Here is an 18,373-nt window from a genome sequence, read left to right as displayed (position 1 = left end):
CCCAGGTTTGCCTGGTGTTTACTGACATCACCCAGGGTTGTCTAGTGTCTAGTGAATACCACGCAGGGTTGTCTGGTGTCTAGTGAATACCACCCAGGGTGGGTTTCAGTAGGGAGAAAACGTTTTGAAATTAAGTGAAACTGGGGGCGGGACTACCTGGTCTTGTCCAATGAGAAACACAATTTGTAGTTTTCCAAAATAATAACTGTACTAGTAAAGACATAAGGCCATGAACAGTCTACAGCCGACTGGGAACATAAGAACATGTTGGCCTTTGAGGACCTGAGTTGCTAGCCGCTGCTCTTTTTTTTTAAAGGTAACCTTAATGTAACTAGGCAAGTCAGTTAAGAACAAATTCTTATTTACAATGACAGCCTACCAGGGAACAGTGGGTTAACTGCCTTGTTCAGGGGGAAGAACAACAGATTTTTACCATGTCAGCTCGGGGATTTGATCCAGCAACCTTTCGGTTACTGGGCCAACGATCTAACCACTAGGCTACTTGCCGCCACAGGTAACTAAGCAAGCTGTTGACACCTGGCGCTAACATGCGTCCTTGTTCCTGAACTGGTCCACATTGTGATTGTGCTCACACATGGTATTAAAAGGTGTCTCTCATCCATCCACTGTGTCTGCGGTGTGACCAGATTTCCATGGTCCCTCCCTGTACTCAAATTATTTGACAGATATTCCTTTAAAAAAATTATATTCACTACTCGTGTCCGACCACCTCCGGAGGATCTGGTCACAATGTGTCTTTTAATCCTCTACATCCGTCTACAAATGTGGGCACAAACAGGATGTGGACACAGTCAGTACAAAGGAGGACGCATGTCAGTACTAGGTATAAAACCTGGCTATAAGACTTAACATAAAGACATCATGAAAGCTCATTCATGATTTTAACAAGTAATAAAAAAATTATATAAAACTGTAGGCTTTAAGTAAGTACAGAACTATATTATGCAAGTGGATACACATTTAACAGCACATTTCAAATGAAAATGCAGTCCAGTAGGGTGCAACATTTAGTGGACATAGTTCTATCCGGACCCATCACACTCCTGGACAAGAGCCCCTTTTTCAGCTGCATTAAACCTTGAATTTACTTAGTTTTTACATTTCAGTCATTTAGCAGATGCTCTTATCCAGAGCGACTTACAAGTAAGTAGTGAGTGCATACATTTTCATACTTTTTAGGAATCGACTCCACAACCCTGGCATTGAATGCGCCGTGCTCTACCAACTGAGCAACGTGGGACCATTTCTTCACTATGCTATACTTAAGTTGTACACTTCAAAAACCAAGGAAAAATCTAAACTCAATTTAAAAAAAAAAATAATGTTTTACATACATGACTGGTGATACATATACAGTACTAATCTCCAGGATTACACTGTCTTAAAACATTATTATTATCTTCCTGGTCAGTTGACATAAAACAATTATAATATTTAAAAATGAACGAATTAAAAACGTATAAAACACAGAATGCTAGGACAAAAAGGTTGTTTTTAAATAACCAGAATTGTTCAAGAACAGTGATATCTTTGGAAAAATAAAACAAGCAATACAAAACACATTTTTTTTTTCTTCTAAGAATATGACTAAAAACATAGCAATTTTCCTTGTTCAGTCTTATGTCTCTGTAGGTGCATCATCTCGCAGAGGGGTAAACGCGTCAATCTCTTTGACAATCCTTTCAGCGATTATCTTGTTATTTGCAGCAACAACCCTTCTGGACATGAGGTCCAATGGTCCACCTAGAAAAATTAACAATTCATTTTTTATAGCTGTAAAGAAACTTATATCTCATTAACTATTGATAATGAAAGTAAAACTAGTGAAAGTAAAACTGTTGATGAAAATACAACTGCTAAATTACAATAACAAAAAAATACTTTCATTTTTACAAACTGATCAAATCTCAGCATCTGGGTAATCGATTGTTTTTTGAGGACTAATCGAAGTCTATACTGATCTGTGATTGGATCTTGAGTGCTATTGTGCATAATAGTACTATATACTGTGATTAATACCACTTAGCAGATACTTCCATACAAAGCGACACACAGTACAGTAAGTGTATATGTGCTTCATCCCGGAATCGAACCCACAACCTTCTTGATGTTGTCAGCGCCACACGGTACCACCCATTTTACTAGAGAACACGCAAACGTTTGAGCGACGCATCAAAATGTGCTGGGAATATGTAGTATGGAGAGGCGTTTACACATTGTGAAGAGGACGCGACGTCATAATAGAACATTGTTGCCTGGCAATGTAGATCTGTACAATTTAGAAAGTAGCCATTCATCTTGCCAAACTGACGTCAACACCGCATCTTCCCGAGGTATCAAATCAAATCAAAATTGTATTTGTCACATGCACCTTACAGTGAAATGCTTACTTACAAGCCCTTAACCAACAATGTAGTTTTAAGAAAAAATATTTGTTAAGTAAAAAAATAGAGAAGTAAAAAGAATATATCAAAAAAATATAAGTAACAAATAATGTGTTCATGGTGCCTATGTTTAAAAAAATACAAATAATTATGTAACCTTTATTTAACTAGGCAAGTCAGTTAAAAACAAATTGTTATTTACAATGACGGCCTACACCGGCCAAACCCTAACCCAGACGACGCTGGGCCAATTGTGCACCGCCCCTATGGGACTTCCAATCACGGCCGGTTGTGATACAGCCTGGAATCGAACCAGGGTCTGTAGTGACGCCTCTAGCACTGAGATGCAGTGTCTTAGACCGCCTGCGCCACTCAGGAGCCCAAATGTTGGGCAGAGGTCTATGTGCTATCTGGGATACATAGTGACGTACCATCTACATCCATGAGGACGCCCCCTGCCTCTGTGACTATGATGGCGCCGGCAGCGATGTCCCAGCAGTGAATCCCTATCTCGTAGTAGGCCTCCACGCAACCCGACGCCACCAGACACATGTTTGTGGCTGCTGTGCCCACGCCTCGAATCCTAGGAAGATGGACAGAGAGAGGTTGTGTTCATTACCGTAACAAAATGTTTTACAACGGACAACTAAAACGAGCATTTCTTATTGGACAAGACTATTGCTAACACAAGGCTTTTCCAGCGTCAAAGTTAGGGTTAGTGTCATCAAGTTACCCACACAGAGCAGAGTCTTATCTGATGGTACGAAGGTTTTTCCGCTAGCAATACAATACATTCTGGGATACCAAATGTGAAAACAAACTTCCTGAATAGTATGCAGAGTGGTCCCATACTCATTTCTCAGCTAATGTAGTATGCCATCCTAGTCTTTCAAGCAAACTATTACATACTTGGCCTCCACGCAAAGCCTACTAAGAAGTATGGAAGTATGCCATTCAGGAATGTGGCCAGGGCATTCTTACCTGTGGATGTAATTCTAAACGTGGCCAGGGCATTCTTACCCGTGGATGACATTCAAAGCGTGGCCAGGGCATTCTTACCCGTGGATGACATTCCAGACGTGGCAGGGCATTCTTACCCGTGGATGACATTCCAGACGTGGCAGGGCATTCTTACCCGTGGATGTAATTCTAAATGTGACCAGGGCATTCTTACCTGTGGATATAATTCTAAGCGTGGCCAGGGCATTCTTACCCGTGGATGTAATTCTAAATGTGACCAGGGCATTCTTACCCGTGGATGTAATTCTAAGCGTGGCCAGGGCATTCTTACCCGTGGATGTAATTCTAAATGTGACCAGGGCATTCTTACCTGTGGATATAATTCTAAATGTGACCAGGGCATTCTTACCCGTGGATGTAATTCTAAATGTGACCAGGGCATTCTTACCCGTGGATGGGTAAACACAGGATCTTCCTCATGCTGGAGAAGATTTTGTCAACCACCTCTGTGTCTCTGTTGGAACCAAACTCAGTAGCAATGATAGACTGGCTGATTTCTGCAATGAGAAAGTGCAGCACTTCAGTGACATTCCTATTTCAGGTTTATTGGATAGACAGGGTAAGAGAGACAGGGAGGTAAGGTAAGCAGGGGAGTGTGAGGAGGGAAGTAGGTCAGAATTGAATGATGATGTGTATAAAGGCTTACAAATTTGTGTTAAGTACTAAAGATGTTGCAAATGCTTATGAATTGAAATGCTTATGAATTGTAATGTTTATTTTAACAAAAATGAAATACTAGTTTAAATGCAGGGCTACAATGTAAATCTGGACTCAGCACAAATGGAGTACGGAAATGTAAATATGTGGCTTCTCACCAAATAAAAGATTGGGAAACACTGGTCTATAGTAAAGGAAAATATGAATAGTAGTGAATTCAGAGAGACATAGTAATACTAGTATTATAGAGCACTATAGATGCACTGGCTGAACTAACTACTGAACCTTTCTGGTCCGACACATTAAGGAGCTGTCCATTGCAGAATGCTCCCTTCCCTTTCCTGGCTGTGTACATCTTGTCTTCTATGCAGCTGTACACCACTCCAAACTCCAGCTGAGGGAAACAAGAAAGGAATGTCTTGTTGCAGTGGCAATCTGAACAGGGATTCAATACCCCCGTATACACCGTGAAAGAGGTTAGGGTACACAATCGACCACAATTCAAAAAACCAAAAGAGAAATCTAAATCCAATAACATTTTAGAGACTTTTACAGCCCCTTTAATGACTGGTGATAAATACACATTACTGATCTCCAACATTATTCTGGTTTAAACATAGATGATCTTCCTGGTCAGTTGACCATTTAAAAAAAAAAAAAATCTAATTTATGAAACACAGAATGCAAGGACAAAAAAAAAAAAAGAGTTTGGTTTTAAATTACCGTAATTGTTCAAGAGTACTGTTGTCAACAATAATTATGTTGCAGATTTACTCGTGTGGGTGGAAAACTTGGCAATTTTAAATGAAGTATGAAGAATGAAACATCTCGTGAGTTCTCTAGGCTAAGAAAAACTCTGAATGATTAAATAGGAAAACTTGCCTTTCTGTTGACTGCAAAGCCAATAGACACGGCAACAAATGGATATCTGTGGAAGCCATGGATTTCAGAAAGACAGGTGTTAAATAGGATAACCAATGTTTTGTTCAGATGATCAAATGCGCATACTAAATAACGATAGGATTAAATGGAAATCAGGTGTTTGATAAGATATTTAAAATCGACGCAAAGCGATTATCACATTTTAGAGAAAATAACAATAATTTCATAAATTACCCGTGGACAAAGTTAGTGGTACCATCTACCGGGTCAACAATCCAGGTCGGGTTGTCAGTTAGAACACAGGGCTCTCCAGCAGCCACCGACTCCTCGCCTATGAAACTGCAACACAAGGAGAACAAGGTCATGTTCATAAAGCCGCTTACACACAGGAAAAGAAAACCCCCAGTCGCCTCCATTTGTTTCTATGTAAAGCGGGAGGCGGCTTCGTCCAGTGTTTTTTCAGCTCTCTGTGTGCAAGATCATTAAGGCACTAAAGGAAACGGACTGCAACAGAGTGGGACAATCTGAAACGCTCATTTTTATTTGACGTAGCAAAATGTTTTTCTTATTGAACAAGTCTAGATCGCCCCCTCTCTGTTACACTACCTACTAAACTGTCTCCATTAAAGTCCACATAGTCTGCATCATTTAGAAACACCACACACCTTTATAATACCTGCATCATCTAGAAACACCTTTATAATATCTGCATCATCTAGAAACACCTTTATAATAACTGCATCATCTAGAAACACCTTTATAATATCTGCATCATCTAGAAACACCTTTATAATATCTGCATCATCTAGAAAACCTTTATAATATCTGCATCATCTAGAAACACCTTTATAATACCTGCATCATCTAGAAACACCTTTATAATAACTGCATCATCTAGAAACACCTTTATAATAACTGCATCATTTAGAAACACCTTTATAATAACTGCATCATCTAGAAACACCTTTATAATACCTGCATCATCTAGAAACACCTTTATAATATCTGCATCATCTAGAAACACCTTTATAATAACTGCATCATCTAGAAACACCTTTATAATAACTGCATCATCTAGAAACACCTTTATAATAACTGCATCATCTAGAAACACCTTTATAATAACTGCATCATCTAGAAACACCTTTATAATAACTGCATCATCTAGAAACACCTTTATAATATCTGCATCATTTAGAAACACCTTTATAATATCTGCATCATCTAGAAACACCTTTATAATATCTGCATCATCTAGAAACACCTTTATAATATCTGCATCATCTAGAAACACCTTTATAATATCTGCATCCTTTAGAAACACCTTTATAATAACTGCATCATTTAGAAACACCTTTATAATAACTGCATCATCTAGAAACACCTTTATAATATCTGCATCATCTACAAACACCTTTATAATAACTGCATCATCTAGAAACACCTTTATAATACCTGCATCATCTAGAAACACCTTTATAATATCTGCATCATCTAGAAACACCTTTATAATAACTGCATCATCTAGAAACACCTTTATAATAACTGCATCATTTAGAAACACCTTTATAATAACTGCATCATCTAGAAACACCTTTATAATATCTGCATCATCTAGAAACACCTTTATAATATCTGCATCATCTAGAAACACCTTTATAATATCTGCATCATCTAGAAACACCTTTATAATAACTGCATCATCTAGAAACACCTTTATAATAACTGCATCATCTAGAAACACCTTTATAATAACTGCATCATCTAGAAACACCTTTATAATATCTGCATCATTTAGAAACACCTTTATAATAACTGCATCATCTAGAAACACCTTTATAATATCTGCATCATCTAGAAACACCTTTATAATATCTGCATCATCTAGAAACACCTTTATAATAACTGCATCCTTTAGAAACACCTTTATAATATCTGCATCATCTAGAAACACCTTTATAATATCTGCATCATCTAGAAACACCTTTATAATATCTGCATCATCTAGAAACACCTTTATAATAACTGCATCATCTAGAAACACCTTTATAATATCTGCATCCTTTAGAAACACCTTTATAATAACTGCATCATTTAGAAACACCTTTATAATAACTGCATCATCTAGAAACACCTTTATAATATCTGCATCATCTAGAAACACCTTTATAATAACTGCATCATCTAGAAACACCTTTATAATACCTGCATCATCTAGAAACACCTTTATAATATCTGCATCATCTAGAAACACCTTTATAATAACTGCATCATCTAGAAACACCTTTATAATAACTGCATCATCTAGAAACACCTTTATAATAACTGCATCATCTAGAAACACCTTTATAATAACTGCATCATCTAGAAACACCTTTATAATATCTACATCATCTAGAAACACCTTTATAATAACTGCATCATCTAGAAACACCTTTATAATAACTGCATCATCTAGAAACACCTTTATAATAACTGCATCATCTAGAAACACCTTCATAATAACTGCATCATCTAGAAACACCTTTATAATAACTGCATCATCTAGAAAGACCTTTATAATAACTGCATCATCTAGAAACACCTTTATAATAACTGCATCATCTAGAAACACCTTTATAATAACTGCATCATCTAGAAAGACCATGCACCTTTATAATAACGACACCGCTGGTCCTGCTCACACTGCCCTACCCTGTGCTTTGACCTCTTTCTCCCCTCTCTCTCCAGATGAAATCTCGCATCTTGTGACGGCCGGCCGCCCAACAACCTGCCCACTTGACCCTATCCCCTCCTCTCTTCTCCAGACCATTTCCGGAGACCTTCTCCCCTTCCTCACCTCGCTCATCAACTCATCCTTGACTGCTGGCTACGTCCCTTCCGTCTTCAAGAGAGCGAGAGTTGCACCCCTTCTGAAAAAACCTACACTCGATCCCTCCGATGTCAACAACTACAGACCAGTATCCCTTCTTTCTTTTCTCTCCAAAACTCTTGAACGTGCCGTCCTTGGCCAGCTCTCCTGCTATCTCTCTCAGAATGACCTTCTTGATCCTAATCAGTCAGGTTTCAAGACTGGGCATTCAACTGAGACTGCTCTTCTCTGTGTCACGGAGGCTCTCCGCACTGCTAAAGCTAACTCTCTCTCCTCTGCTCTCATCCTTCTAGACCTATCTGCTGCCTTTGATACTGTGAACCATCAGATCCTCCTCTCCACCCTCTCCGAGTTGGGCATCTCCGGCGCGGCCCACGCTTGGATTGCGTCCTACCTGACAGGTCGCTCCTACCAGGTGGCGTGGCGAGAATCTGTCTCCGCACCATGCGCTCTCACCACTGGTGTCCCCCAGGGCTCTGTTCTAGGCCCTCTCCTATTCTCGCTATACACCAAGTCACTTGGCTCTGTCATATCCTCACATGGTCTCTCCTATCATTGCTATGCAGACGACACACAATTAATCTTCTCCTTTCCCCCTTCTGATAACCAGGCGGCGAATCGCATCTCTGCATGTCTGTCAGACATATCAGTGTGGATGACGGATCACCAGCTCAAGCTGAACCTCGGCAACACGGAGCTGCTCTTCCTCCCGGGGAAGGACTGCCCGTTCCATGATCTCGCCATCACGGTTGACAACTCCCTTGTGTCCTCCTCCCAGAGTGCTAAGAACCTTGGCGTGATCCTGGACAACACCCTGTCGTTCTCTACTAACATCAAGGCGGTGACCCGATCCTGTAGATTCATGCTCTACAACATTCGCAGAGTACGACCCTGCCTCACACAGGAAGCGGCGCAGGTCCTAATCCAGGCACTTGTCATCTCCCGTCTGGATTACTGCAACTCGCTGTTGGCTGGGCTCCCTGCCTGTGCCATTAAACCCCTACAACTCATCCAGAACGCCGCAGCCCGTCTGGTGTTCAACCTTCCCAAGTTCTCTCACGTCACCCCGCTCCTCCGCTCTCTCCACTGGCTTCCAGTTGAAGCTCGCATCCGCTACAAGACCATGGTGATTGCCTACGGAGCTGTGAAGGGAACGGCACCTCCATACCTTCAGGCTCTGATCAGGCCCTACACCCAAACAAGGGCACTGCGTTCATCCACCACTGGCCTGCTGGCCCCCCTACCTCTGAGGAAGCACAGTTCCCGCTCAGCCCAGTCAAAACTGTTCACTGCTCTGGCACCCCAATGGTGGAACAAGCTCCCTCACGACGCCAGGACAGCGGAGTCAATCACCACCTTCCGGAGACACCTGAAACCCCACCTCTTTAAGGAATACCTAGGATAGGATAAAGTAATCCTTCTAACCCCCCCTTAAAAGATTTAGATGCACTATTGTAAAGTGGTTGTTCCACTGGATATCATAAGGTGAATGCACCATTTTGTAAGTCGCTCTGGATAAGAGCGTCTGCTAAATGACTTAAATGTAAATGTAATAACTGCATCCTTTAGAAACACCTTTATAATATCTGCATCATCTAGAAACACCTTTAAAATATCTGCATCATCTAGAAACACCATGTATAATATCACCTTTATAACATCTGATTGAACACTTACTGAACACCATGTATAATATCACCTTTATAACATCTGATTGAACACTTACTGAACACCATGTATAATATCACCTTTATAACATCTGATTGAACACTTACTGAACACCATGTATAATATCACCTTTATAACATCTGATTGAACACCACCAGATACTGATCAGGAGGTTCTGTAATGTACCTGTAAAAATCCTTCTCCTTTTCATAGGCTATAAGGAGTGTGCCAGTGTGTGTGTGTCCCAGGATATGTCTTTATATAAGCAAAGCCACAGTAAGTAATTGTACCTGTGCGTGGGGAATTTCTCCTTCACAGAGTCTATAATGAGTTGCTCCACCTTTTGGTCAGTTTTAGTCACAAGGTCCACAGAAGAACTCTTCAACATAACCTTCATGTCATTCTGTACTGCGTCCCTTACAAGCTGCAGCAGATAGATACACAGTTGAATGCTGGAACTTCTGTCTGAAACCAAAAGGTCAGTGAAAAAAACCACAAGACAAGCAGCACAACCACACGCTCAGACAGACAGACACAAAGACAGACAGACAGACACAAATTCAAACACAAACTCAGTCAGACAGACACAAAGTCAGACAGACAGACAGACACACAGACAGACAGACAAAGTCAGACAGACAGACACAAAGTCAGACAGACAGACAGACAGACAGACAGACAGACAGACAGACACAAAGTCAGACAGACAGACAGACAGACAGACAGACACAAAGTCAGACAGACAGACAGACAGACAGACACTCACCGATCCTGCTTTCCTGGCCAGAGCCACAGCATGGTCCATGGCATTCTGCCAAAGGTCAGTCATGGTTGGGTGCCTTGATCCAAGAAATATGTCCTTAAAAGGATGCTGTGGAACAGACAGTGAAAAGGTTTTGCTTAATACATAAAACATTGATAAAATAACACCTCAAAGTTGATCGATCATACTATGGTTATGTTGGTGAAATTTGCAAATAAACTAGCTACCCCAATACTGGGTCCAGTATGTGCTTGTAGCAATGGAGCTGAACATGCTGTCAATTCCATCAGAATAAGAGCTTTATGAAACCTGAGGCAAATCCTCCTGCTATTTCCATTTTCCAAGAGCATGACCTTTGTAAAAATAGCAACCCTACAGGAAAAAAACTACGGATTGTTCCTATACTGATGGGATGAATGTTAAAGTACATTGGCAAATGATGGTATAATTAAAACAAATAGCGATATTCTATAATAAAACTGTTTGCATTGCAAATGTTTTCAGATAAAGCCTTGTTTATCCATTTAAAAAACGATTTACAGTACTGATCCGAGATTGGTTTAGCCTAACAGTTCTCGAGCTATACGCGAGGATTTATAACCATTCCATCTGTAAATGTAACACACAACACGTATCGAGCTAGTCTGTGCACAGAATATGAAAGAAGAGACTGTAACTAGCATAAGAATGATCGAGAAAAAAAAAGAGACTAAAATCTCACCGATAGTAGATCGAGCTGGAAAAAGTCAATAAGCCACTACTTCCGCATTGAATCGTCTTCTTCAGATGCTTGACTAGTTTACCCAACAAGACGAATGACAGGTATGTGCTGCCGCTTACTGGCCAGTGTTACGCCAATGCACCGCATTAGCAATACTGAACAAAACTTCAAACGCAACAATGTAACAATTCCAAAGATGTGACTGAGTTCATACAGTTCATAAAGTGAAATCAGTCAATTGAAATAAATGCATTACGCCCTAATCTATGGATTTCACATGACTGTGAATACAGATATGCATCAGTTGGTCACAGATTATTATTTATTTATTTTTTAATTAAAAGGTAGGTGCGTGGACCAGAAAACCAGTCAGTATCTGGTGTGACCACCATTTACCTCATGCAGCGTGACACATCTCCTTCACATGGAGTTGATCAGGATGTTGATTGTGGCCTGTGGAATGTTGTTCCACTCCTCTTCAAGCTATGCGAAGTTGCTGGATATTGGTGGGGACTGGGAAACGCTGTCGTACAAGTCGATCCAGACCATCCCAAACATGCTTATACAGACCATGTCTGTAGACGTTTGCATTTCACGTCCATCCATCCACCCTGATCAACCACCCTACTTTCGTTTTTATGCCTTAATTAACCCCTCTGTCTTATGTAATGAGATCAGATTCGGCATCCATCTGATATAGGCAGGCATCAATGCATTCATTAAATGAAATGGTGGCCTCACCAAAAGAAAACCAAAAGGAGAATTCAATGTGTAGCCTAAACGTTATAACAGAGTCTGTATTTATTCTGAAAAAATGTAATCTACCTGAATATGGTAGCAGAATTTTACTGTACCCAAAACCATTCTGTGATTTTATTTGACCAATATGGGATTGACATTATATGGCATTACTGCATAAATGTAGTGAAGGTTTAATTGAATTGTGCACCAAGTGACGTTATTATAACAATTTAGTTTCACAATGTCAATGGTAAGACATGTAGGTAAAATACAAACAGTAGGTGGCAGCATAACCTCAAGGATGAGAAACCACACATTTGTATATTCAATTAAATTGGTCTTTATTTCACAAAGTTGCACCTCTCCAAAACAATGGTGGTTCATTGTTAAATGGCTAAAATAGGAGAACGCAGTGCCGTGCCTAATGTCTGTTTTGAACGCTGTGTCCGTTGCTAGGTGTCCCACAGGTGCACTTGGCTTTAGGATCCTCGCCGTCATGGGTACAGGGGAAGGCCTGGACCACCTGTGCGTTTCGATTGGCTACGGCCGAGCTGTTCGCTGCGATAACCTTCCTTGACATCATGTCAAACACAGTGCCTGATGGGATGAAGAGGAGTAACACTTCAGTGGATACAAGATGGAGACATCTGAACATCTTCACAATTGACATTGATGTCGAAAAGATATGGCTCATGAATTGACATTGTAACATTAGTGTTAAACAGCGCTATGCGTTTCTGAACACACCTAAGTTCCTACTACCTTACTAGCATGTTTCGTTTTTTGTTGTCGTTTTGTCTGTAATGTATGCTGAGCCCTTTTAAACTCATACCTGTATTATTGGGTTGAAAATGGCACATTTGGGAACTTATAACTGCCTAAATTGCAATGTAGTGTCTGGAAAAATAACATGCTATACATAGCGTCAGACCATAGGTTCTGTGCTTCACAGCTCTGTATGGGTTTTGACTAACAGCCATTCTGAATTTGAGCACCGTGCACGACAAGAAGTTACCCATCCCTCTTGGTAATTGAACAACTTTTGCAAATGTTATGTTGTCTGAGTGATGCTGTAAATTAAGAAGACTCAATGTATTTTGATGTCATACAAGCAAGCCAAAAGCCATGAGTCCAAATGTGCACGTCACATTTCCATGTCATAAAACTCATGTCATATACAGTCCAGTGTCAATGATCACTGTTTGATGTACAGTTACCAGATGACATGGCGCCATACCCTGGGGTGTTCTGAATAGAATGAACCTGTTTGTTTATTGTGAAGAAAATTTGCCGCAGCACACGCACCTGAATGCTCTTGGGAGGTAATATGGCCGGCATTTGATTGGAAGGAATTCTAGGACGGGTGAGCAGAAGGACTTGAGTTCCTGTATGTTGTTATGATTACACCATGAGTCGTTAATCATGAAGCATACACCCCCACCCTTCCTCTTCCCAGAGAGGTGTTTATCTGTCGGTGCGATGCATGGAGAAGACCGGTGGCTGAACCGATTCCGACAACATATCCCGAGAAAGCCATGTTTCTGTGAAACAGAGGATATTACAATTTCTGATGTCTCTCTGGAAGGCCACCCTGGCTCGAATTTTGTCTACCTTGTTGTCAAGAGACTGGACATTGGCGAGTAGTATACTCAGGAGCGGTGGGCGATGTGCACATCTACGGAGCCTGACCAGAAGGCCGCTCCGTCTGCCTCTTCTGCGGTGCCGTTGTCTTGGGTCGGCTTCTGGGATTAGATCCATTGTCCTGGGTGGTGGTTCAAACATAGGATCCACTTCGGGAAAGTCGTATTCCTGGTCGTAATGTTGGTAAGTTGACGTCGCTCTTATATCCAATAGTTCTTCCCGGGCTGTATGTAATAAGACTTAAGATTTCCTGGGGTAACAATGTAAGAACTAATACATAAAAAAAAAAATACTGCATAGTTTCCTAAGGACTCAAAGCGAGGCGACCTTCTCTGTCGGTGCCATCATTGAGAGTTCTCGTCAGTTATCGTCACAGCTGTGTACATTCCCCCTCAGGCAGACACCAAGACGGCCCTCAAGGAACTACACTGGACTCTATATAACCTGGAAACCATATATCCTGAGGCTGCATTTATCGTAGCTTGGGATTTTAACAAGGCAACCTAAATTCTATCAGCATATTGATTGCAGTACTTGCGGGGTTAATACACTCGATCACTGCTACTCTAACTTCCATGATGCATACAAAGCCCTCCCCCGCCCTCCCTTTGGCAAATCTGACCATGACGCCATCTTGCTCCTTACCGTCTTATAGGCAGAAACTCAAACAGGATGTACCAGTGACTAGAACCATTCAACACTGATCTGACCAATCGGAATCCACGCTTCAAGACTGTTTTGATCACACGGACTGGGATATGTTCCGGTCAGCCTCAGAGAATAACATCGACCTATACGCTGTCTCTGTGAGTGAATTTATAAGGAAGTGCCTTGGAGATGTTGTACCCACTGCGACTATTAAAACCTACCCTAACCAAAAACCATGGATGGATCGCGGCATTCGTGCAAAACTGAAAGCGCGAACCACCGCATTTAACCATGGAAAGAGGTCTGTAAATATGGCAGAATATAAAAAGTGTAGGTATTCCCTCCGCAAGGCAATCAAACAAGCGAAATGCCGGTACAGGGACAAAGTGGAGTCACAATTCAACAGCTCAGACACGAGATGTATGTAGCAGGGTCTAAAGGAAATCAGCCACAACACCGACGTCACGTTTCCAGACAAACTAAACACCTTCTTTGCTCGCTTTGAGGATAATACAGTGCTACCGTCGCAGCCCGCTAACAAGGACTGCGGCCCCCCCCTCTCCTTCTCCATGGCCGCCGTGAATAAAACATTTAAACGTGTTAACCCTCGCAAGGCTGCTGGCCCAGACGGCATCCCTAGCCCCATCCTCAGAGCATGCGCATACTAGGTGGCTGGTGTGTTTACGGACATATTCAACCGCTCCCTATCCCAGTCTGCTGTCCCCACATGCTTCAAGATGGCCACCGTTGTTCCTGTACCCAAGAAGGCAAAGATAACTGAATTAAATATACCAGTATCCCCTGTATATAGCCCCGCTATTGTTATTTACTGCTGCTCTTTAATTATTTGTTTTTCTTATCTCTTACTTTTTTTAGGCATTTTCTTAAAACTGCATTGTTGGTTAAGTGCTTGTAAGTAAGCATTTCACTGTAAGGTCCACACACCTGTTGTATTCGGCGCATGTGACAAGAAGATTTGATTTGATTTAAATGACTACCGCCCCGTAGCACTCACTTCTGTCATCATGAAGTGCTTTGAGAGACTAGTCAAGAACCATATCACCTCCACCTTACCAGCCACCCTAGACCCACTTCAGTTTGCATACCGCACCAACAGGTCCACAGATGATGCAATACTGCACACTGCCCTATCCCATCTGGACAAGAGGAACACCTATGTAAAAATGCTGTTCATTGACTACAGCTCAGCATTCAACACCATAGTACCCTCCAAACTCATTATCAAGCTGGAGGCCCTGGGTCTCAACCCCGCCCTGTGCAACTGGGTCCTGGACTTTGACGGGCCGCCCCCAGGTGGTGAAGGTAGGAGACAACATCTCCACTTCTCTGACCCTCAACACTGGGGCCCCACAAGGGTGCGTGCTCAGACCCCTCCTGTACTCCCTGTTCACCCATGACTGCGTGGCCATGCACGCCTCCAACTCAATCATCAAGTTTGCAGATGACACAACATTAGTGGGCTTGATTACCAACAACGACGAGACAACCTACAGGGAGGAGGTGAGGACACTCGGAGTGTGGTGTCAGGAAAACAACCTCTCACTCAACGTCAACAAAACAAAGGAGATGATTGTGGACTTCAGGAAACAGCAGAGGGTGCACCCCCCTATCCACATCGAAGGGACAGCAGTGGAGAAGGTGGAAAGTTTTAAGTTCCTCGGCGTACACATCACAGACAAACTGAAATAGTCCACCCACACAGAAGAAGGCGCAACAGCACCTATACAACCTCAGGAGGCTGAAGAAATTTGTCTTGTCACCCAAAACCCTAAGAAAGATTTACAGATGCACAATCGAGAGCATCCTGTCGGGCTGTATCACAGCCTGGTACGGCAACTGCACCGCCCTCAACGACAAGGCTCTCCAGAGGGTGGTGCAGTCTGCACAACGAATCACCGGGGGCAAACTACCTGCCCTCCATGACACCTACAGCACCCGATGTGACAGGAAGGCCAAAAAGATCATCAAGGACAACAACCACCCGAGCCACTGCCTGTTCACACCGCTACCATCCAGAAGGCGAGGTCAGTACAGGTGCATCAAGAGACTCAATAACAGCTTCTATCTCAAGGCCATCAGACTGCTAAACAGCAATCACTAACTCAGAGAAGCTGCTGCCTACATTGGGACCCAATCACTGGCCACTTTAATAAATGGATCACTAGTCACTTTAAATAATGCCATTTTAATAATGTTTACATATATACTGTATTTTATACCATCTATTGCACATTGCCTATGCCGTTCGGCCATCGCTCATCCATATATTTATATGTACATATTCTCATTCACCCCTTTAGATTTGTGTGTATTAGGTAGTTGTTGGGGAATTGTTAGATTACATGTTAGATAATACTGCACTGTTGGAACTAGATGCACAAGCATTTCGCTACACTCGCATTAACATCTGCTAACCATGTGTATGCGACCAATAAAATTTGATTTGATTTCATGACTCCTTGCTGTGAGCACCAAACAATCAGTTTCTCTTAAATGCCTTGTGAAAGCCTAACACTGTAAGATCATATTTTTATAACTTAGCTAGTCGTGTTGGCAACAGAACAAGCTTTCAAATGATGCCCACCTGACACAGATTATGATTTATAATGGACTGTTTTTTGGGGGATTGCGTATACAACAACAGTAATTGTGTGATGGCGGTGATTGTGTTCCAAATGAAACAACTACCAGCTTACTCTAGTTCCTCAACGGCACAGCTAGGAGAGCTCAAACAAGTACACTCTTAGGAAAAAAAGGTGCTATCTAGAATCTAAAAGGGTTCTTCAGCTGTCCCCATATGAGAACCTTTTTTGGTTCCAGGTAGAACCCTTTTGAGTTCCATGTAGAACCCTTTACACAGAGGGTACTACATGGAACCCAAAAGAGTTCTACCTGGAACCAAAAAAGGTTCTATGTGGAACCAAAAAGGGGTTTCCTATGGGGACAGCCGAAGAACCCCTTTGGAACCCTTTTTTCTAAGAGCGTTCTATAAGTTGAGTCATAAAAGTGCATTGAATTTGCTTAGGAACTGTGCACACTTTGGAGAGGTAGGTGTGTGTGTGTGTGTGTGTGTGTGTGTGTGTGTGTGTGTGTGTGTGTGTGTGTGTGTGTGTCCACTTGGAGACACCAGTTAGTCCTCTGTCTCAAACCCTTGTCATTCTCTTGTCTTATGTTGCACCTACAACACATTGTCCAGGAATATTCTCATCATGTTACTGAATGTATCCAGATGATATTCAGATTTCGTTAATGCGGCAGTAAATGTAAAATGCACATAAAATCAACAGTGTAATGTTTGGATTCAGTCTTGTCAGGTGAACTGTTGTGTACCCACATGGTGTAATAATTTTTCCATGATCTCCAAACTGTTTCCTTTAAATTGCTACAATGGTTATGAATATGCTTTTGATATTCTTTCTGTAACAAACATTTCAATTTAGCCCTATCCATAAAGGCCAATTCCCACGAGGGTAAAGGGTTAATAAATATTCTAAATAGTCAAGAAGCTGAAATTATTTAAGCATCCATTCTGTTTAGTGTAAGACAGAACAGAATGTCACAGACATCATATACCATCGGTGTCAATGATCACTCCGTCGGATTCCTTGACAATGAGAGCGGAGGCAGCGATGTCCCAGCAGTGCGTGCCAATGTGGTAGTAAGCGTCTGCTCCGGCCGTGGACACCAGACACATGTCCACCGTCGCCGTACCCACTGCACGGATGCTGATGATATTACAGGGGGGAAAGGTTATAGGGGTCAAAGTTCAGATATTAGTTAAAGTTGTAATCTGTAAAATTTACTGCTGTTCAATGGTCATTTAAATGATACCTAGTTACCTACCCATTCCCCTTGGCTCTAACCCTTCAATGTTTGCAGATATGTAAGGTATAGTCTAGGCCAGTGGTTCCCAAACTGTGGGTCGGGATGACAATTTTTGTGCATTGCAACAACAAAAAACTCTAATACCTTTTTTTTTAAATACATTTTTAGGATGGAAAAATGCTTTCAGTGTAAACTTAAACAACTAAAACCAGATATAAAGTATGTAGAGAAGATAATGGGCCTATATATTTTTAAATAATAGCCTATAATATTTGAGAACTGACAAATCAACCAAATAAAAGCTAGGCAATCAAGCCACCATTGATTGTGTTATGTTTGGAGCATAAGAACACAGCTTTAGCCATGTCAAAATGTGTAGAATTGTAGGAAATTAGCGACTGAAGACGCCTCAAATAGTGGGTCACGAAGCAAAAAGGTTTGGGAGCCCCTGGTCTAAGAAATATGGTAGAAGCACCAATGCTCATACCTTTCCAGACCATTCACATTTG

The 18,373-nt window shown here is 41.6% G+C and overlaps 2 protein-coding genes across 3 annotated transcripts; both read right to left on the bottom strand.

The window, feature by feature from the left end:
- Positions 1-939: 939 nt before the first annotated feature.
- On the bottom strand, positions 940-11,035 carry impa1 (inositol monophosphatase 1). Of its 2 annotated transcripts, none has more exons than XM_045714325.1 (9): positions 10,495-10,517; positions 10,271-10,375; positions 9,795-9,928; positions 5,199-5,303; positions 4,965-5,010; positions 4,368-4,476; positions 3,814-3,922; positions 2,837-2,988; positions 940-1,764 (listed from the first exon to the last, which is right to left on the bottom strand). In XM_045714325.1, the coding sequence occupies exons 2-9, from the start codon at positions 10,331-10,333 to the stop codon at positions 1,640-1,642; spliced, it is 843 nt and encodes a 280-aa protein (XP_045570281.1). In that variant the 5' UTR covers positions 10,334-10,375; positions 10,495-10,517; the 3' UTR covers positions 940-1,639. The 2 variants fall into 2 exon arrangements, with proteins under 2 accessions (XP_045570281.1, NP_001266101.1); NM_001279172.1 differs by lacking the exon at positions 10,495-10,517 and adding an exon at positions 10,989-11,035 and having other exon boundaries at positions 1,584-1,764.
- A 1,018-nt stretch (positions 11,036-12,053) lies between these two features.
- LOC106597408 (inositol monophosphatase 1) lies at positions 12,054-17,996 on the bottom strand. Its single transcript, XM_014188604.2, has 2 exons — positions 17,613-17,996; positions 12,054-12,326 (listed from the first exon to the last, which is right to left on the bottom strand). The coding sequence occupies exons 1-2, from the start codon at positions 17,731-17,733 to the stop codon at positions 12,151-12,153; spliced, it is 297 nt and encodes a 98-aa protein (XP_014044079.1). The 5' UTR covers positions 17,734-17,996; the 3' UTR covers positions 12,054-12,150.
- Positions 17,997-18,373: the final 377 nt, after the last annotated feature.

The sequence above is a fragment of the Salmo salar genome, chromosome ssa03, assembly GCF_905237065.1.
Source record: "Salmo salar chromosome ssa03, Ssal_v3.1, whole genome shotgun sequence".
In the NCBI taxonomy this organism is placed as follows: domain Eukaryota; kingdom Metazoa; phylum Chordata; class Actinopteri; order Salmoniformes; family Salmonidae; genus Salmo; species Salmo salar.
The sequence above is the reverse complement of the archived record's forward strand: the minus strand, read 5'-3'. Positions and strand labels throughout refer to the sequence as shown.

Bases quoted from the DNA above. Each gene is read 5' to 3' on its own strand.
- impa1 (NM_001279172.1), bottom strand. From the start codon at position 10,333: ATGACTGACCTTTGGCAGAATGCCATGGACCATGCTGTGGCTCTGGCC. The intron at 3,923-4,367 runs GTTCAGTAGTTA...TTCTCATTGCAG, and splicing joins TAATGTGTCGGACCAGAAAG to AAATCAGCCAGTCTATCATT. The intron at 1,765-2,836 runs GTACGTCACTAT...TAATTTTTCTAG, and splicing joins CGTCCTCATGGATGTAGATG to GTGGACCATTGGACCTCATG.
- LOC106597408 (XM_014188604.2), bottom strand. From the start codon at position 17,733: ATGTGTCTGGTGTCCACGGCCGGAGCAGACGCTTACTACCACATTGGC. The intron at 12,327-17,612 runs GTATATGATGTC...TCATCCCATCAG, and splicing joins AGTGATCATTGACACCGATG to GCACTGTGTTTGACATGATG.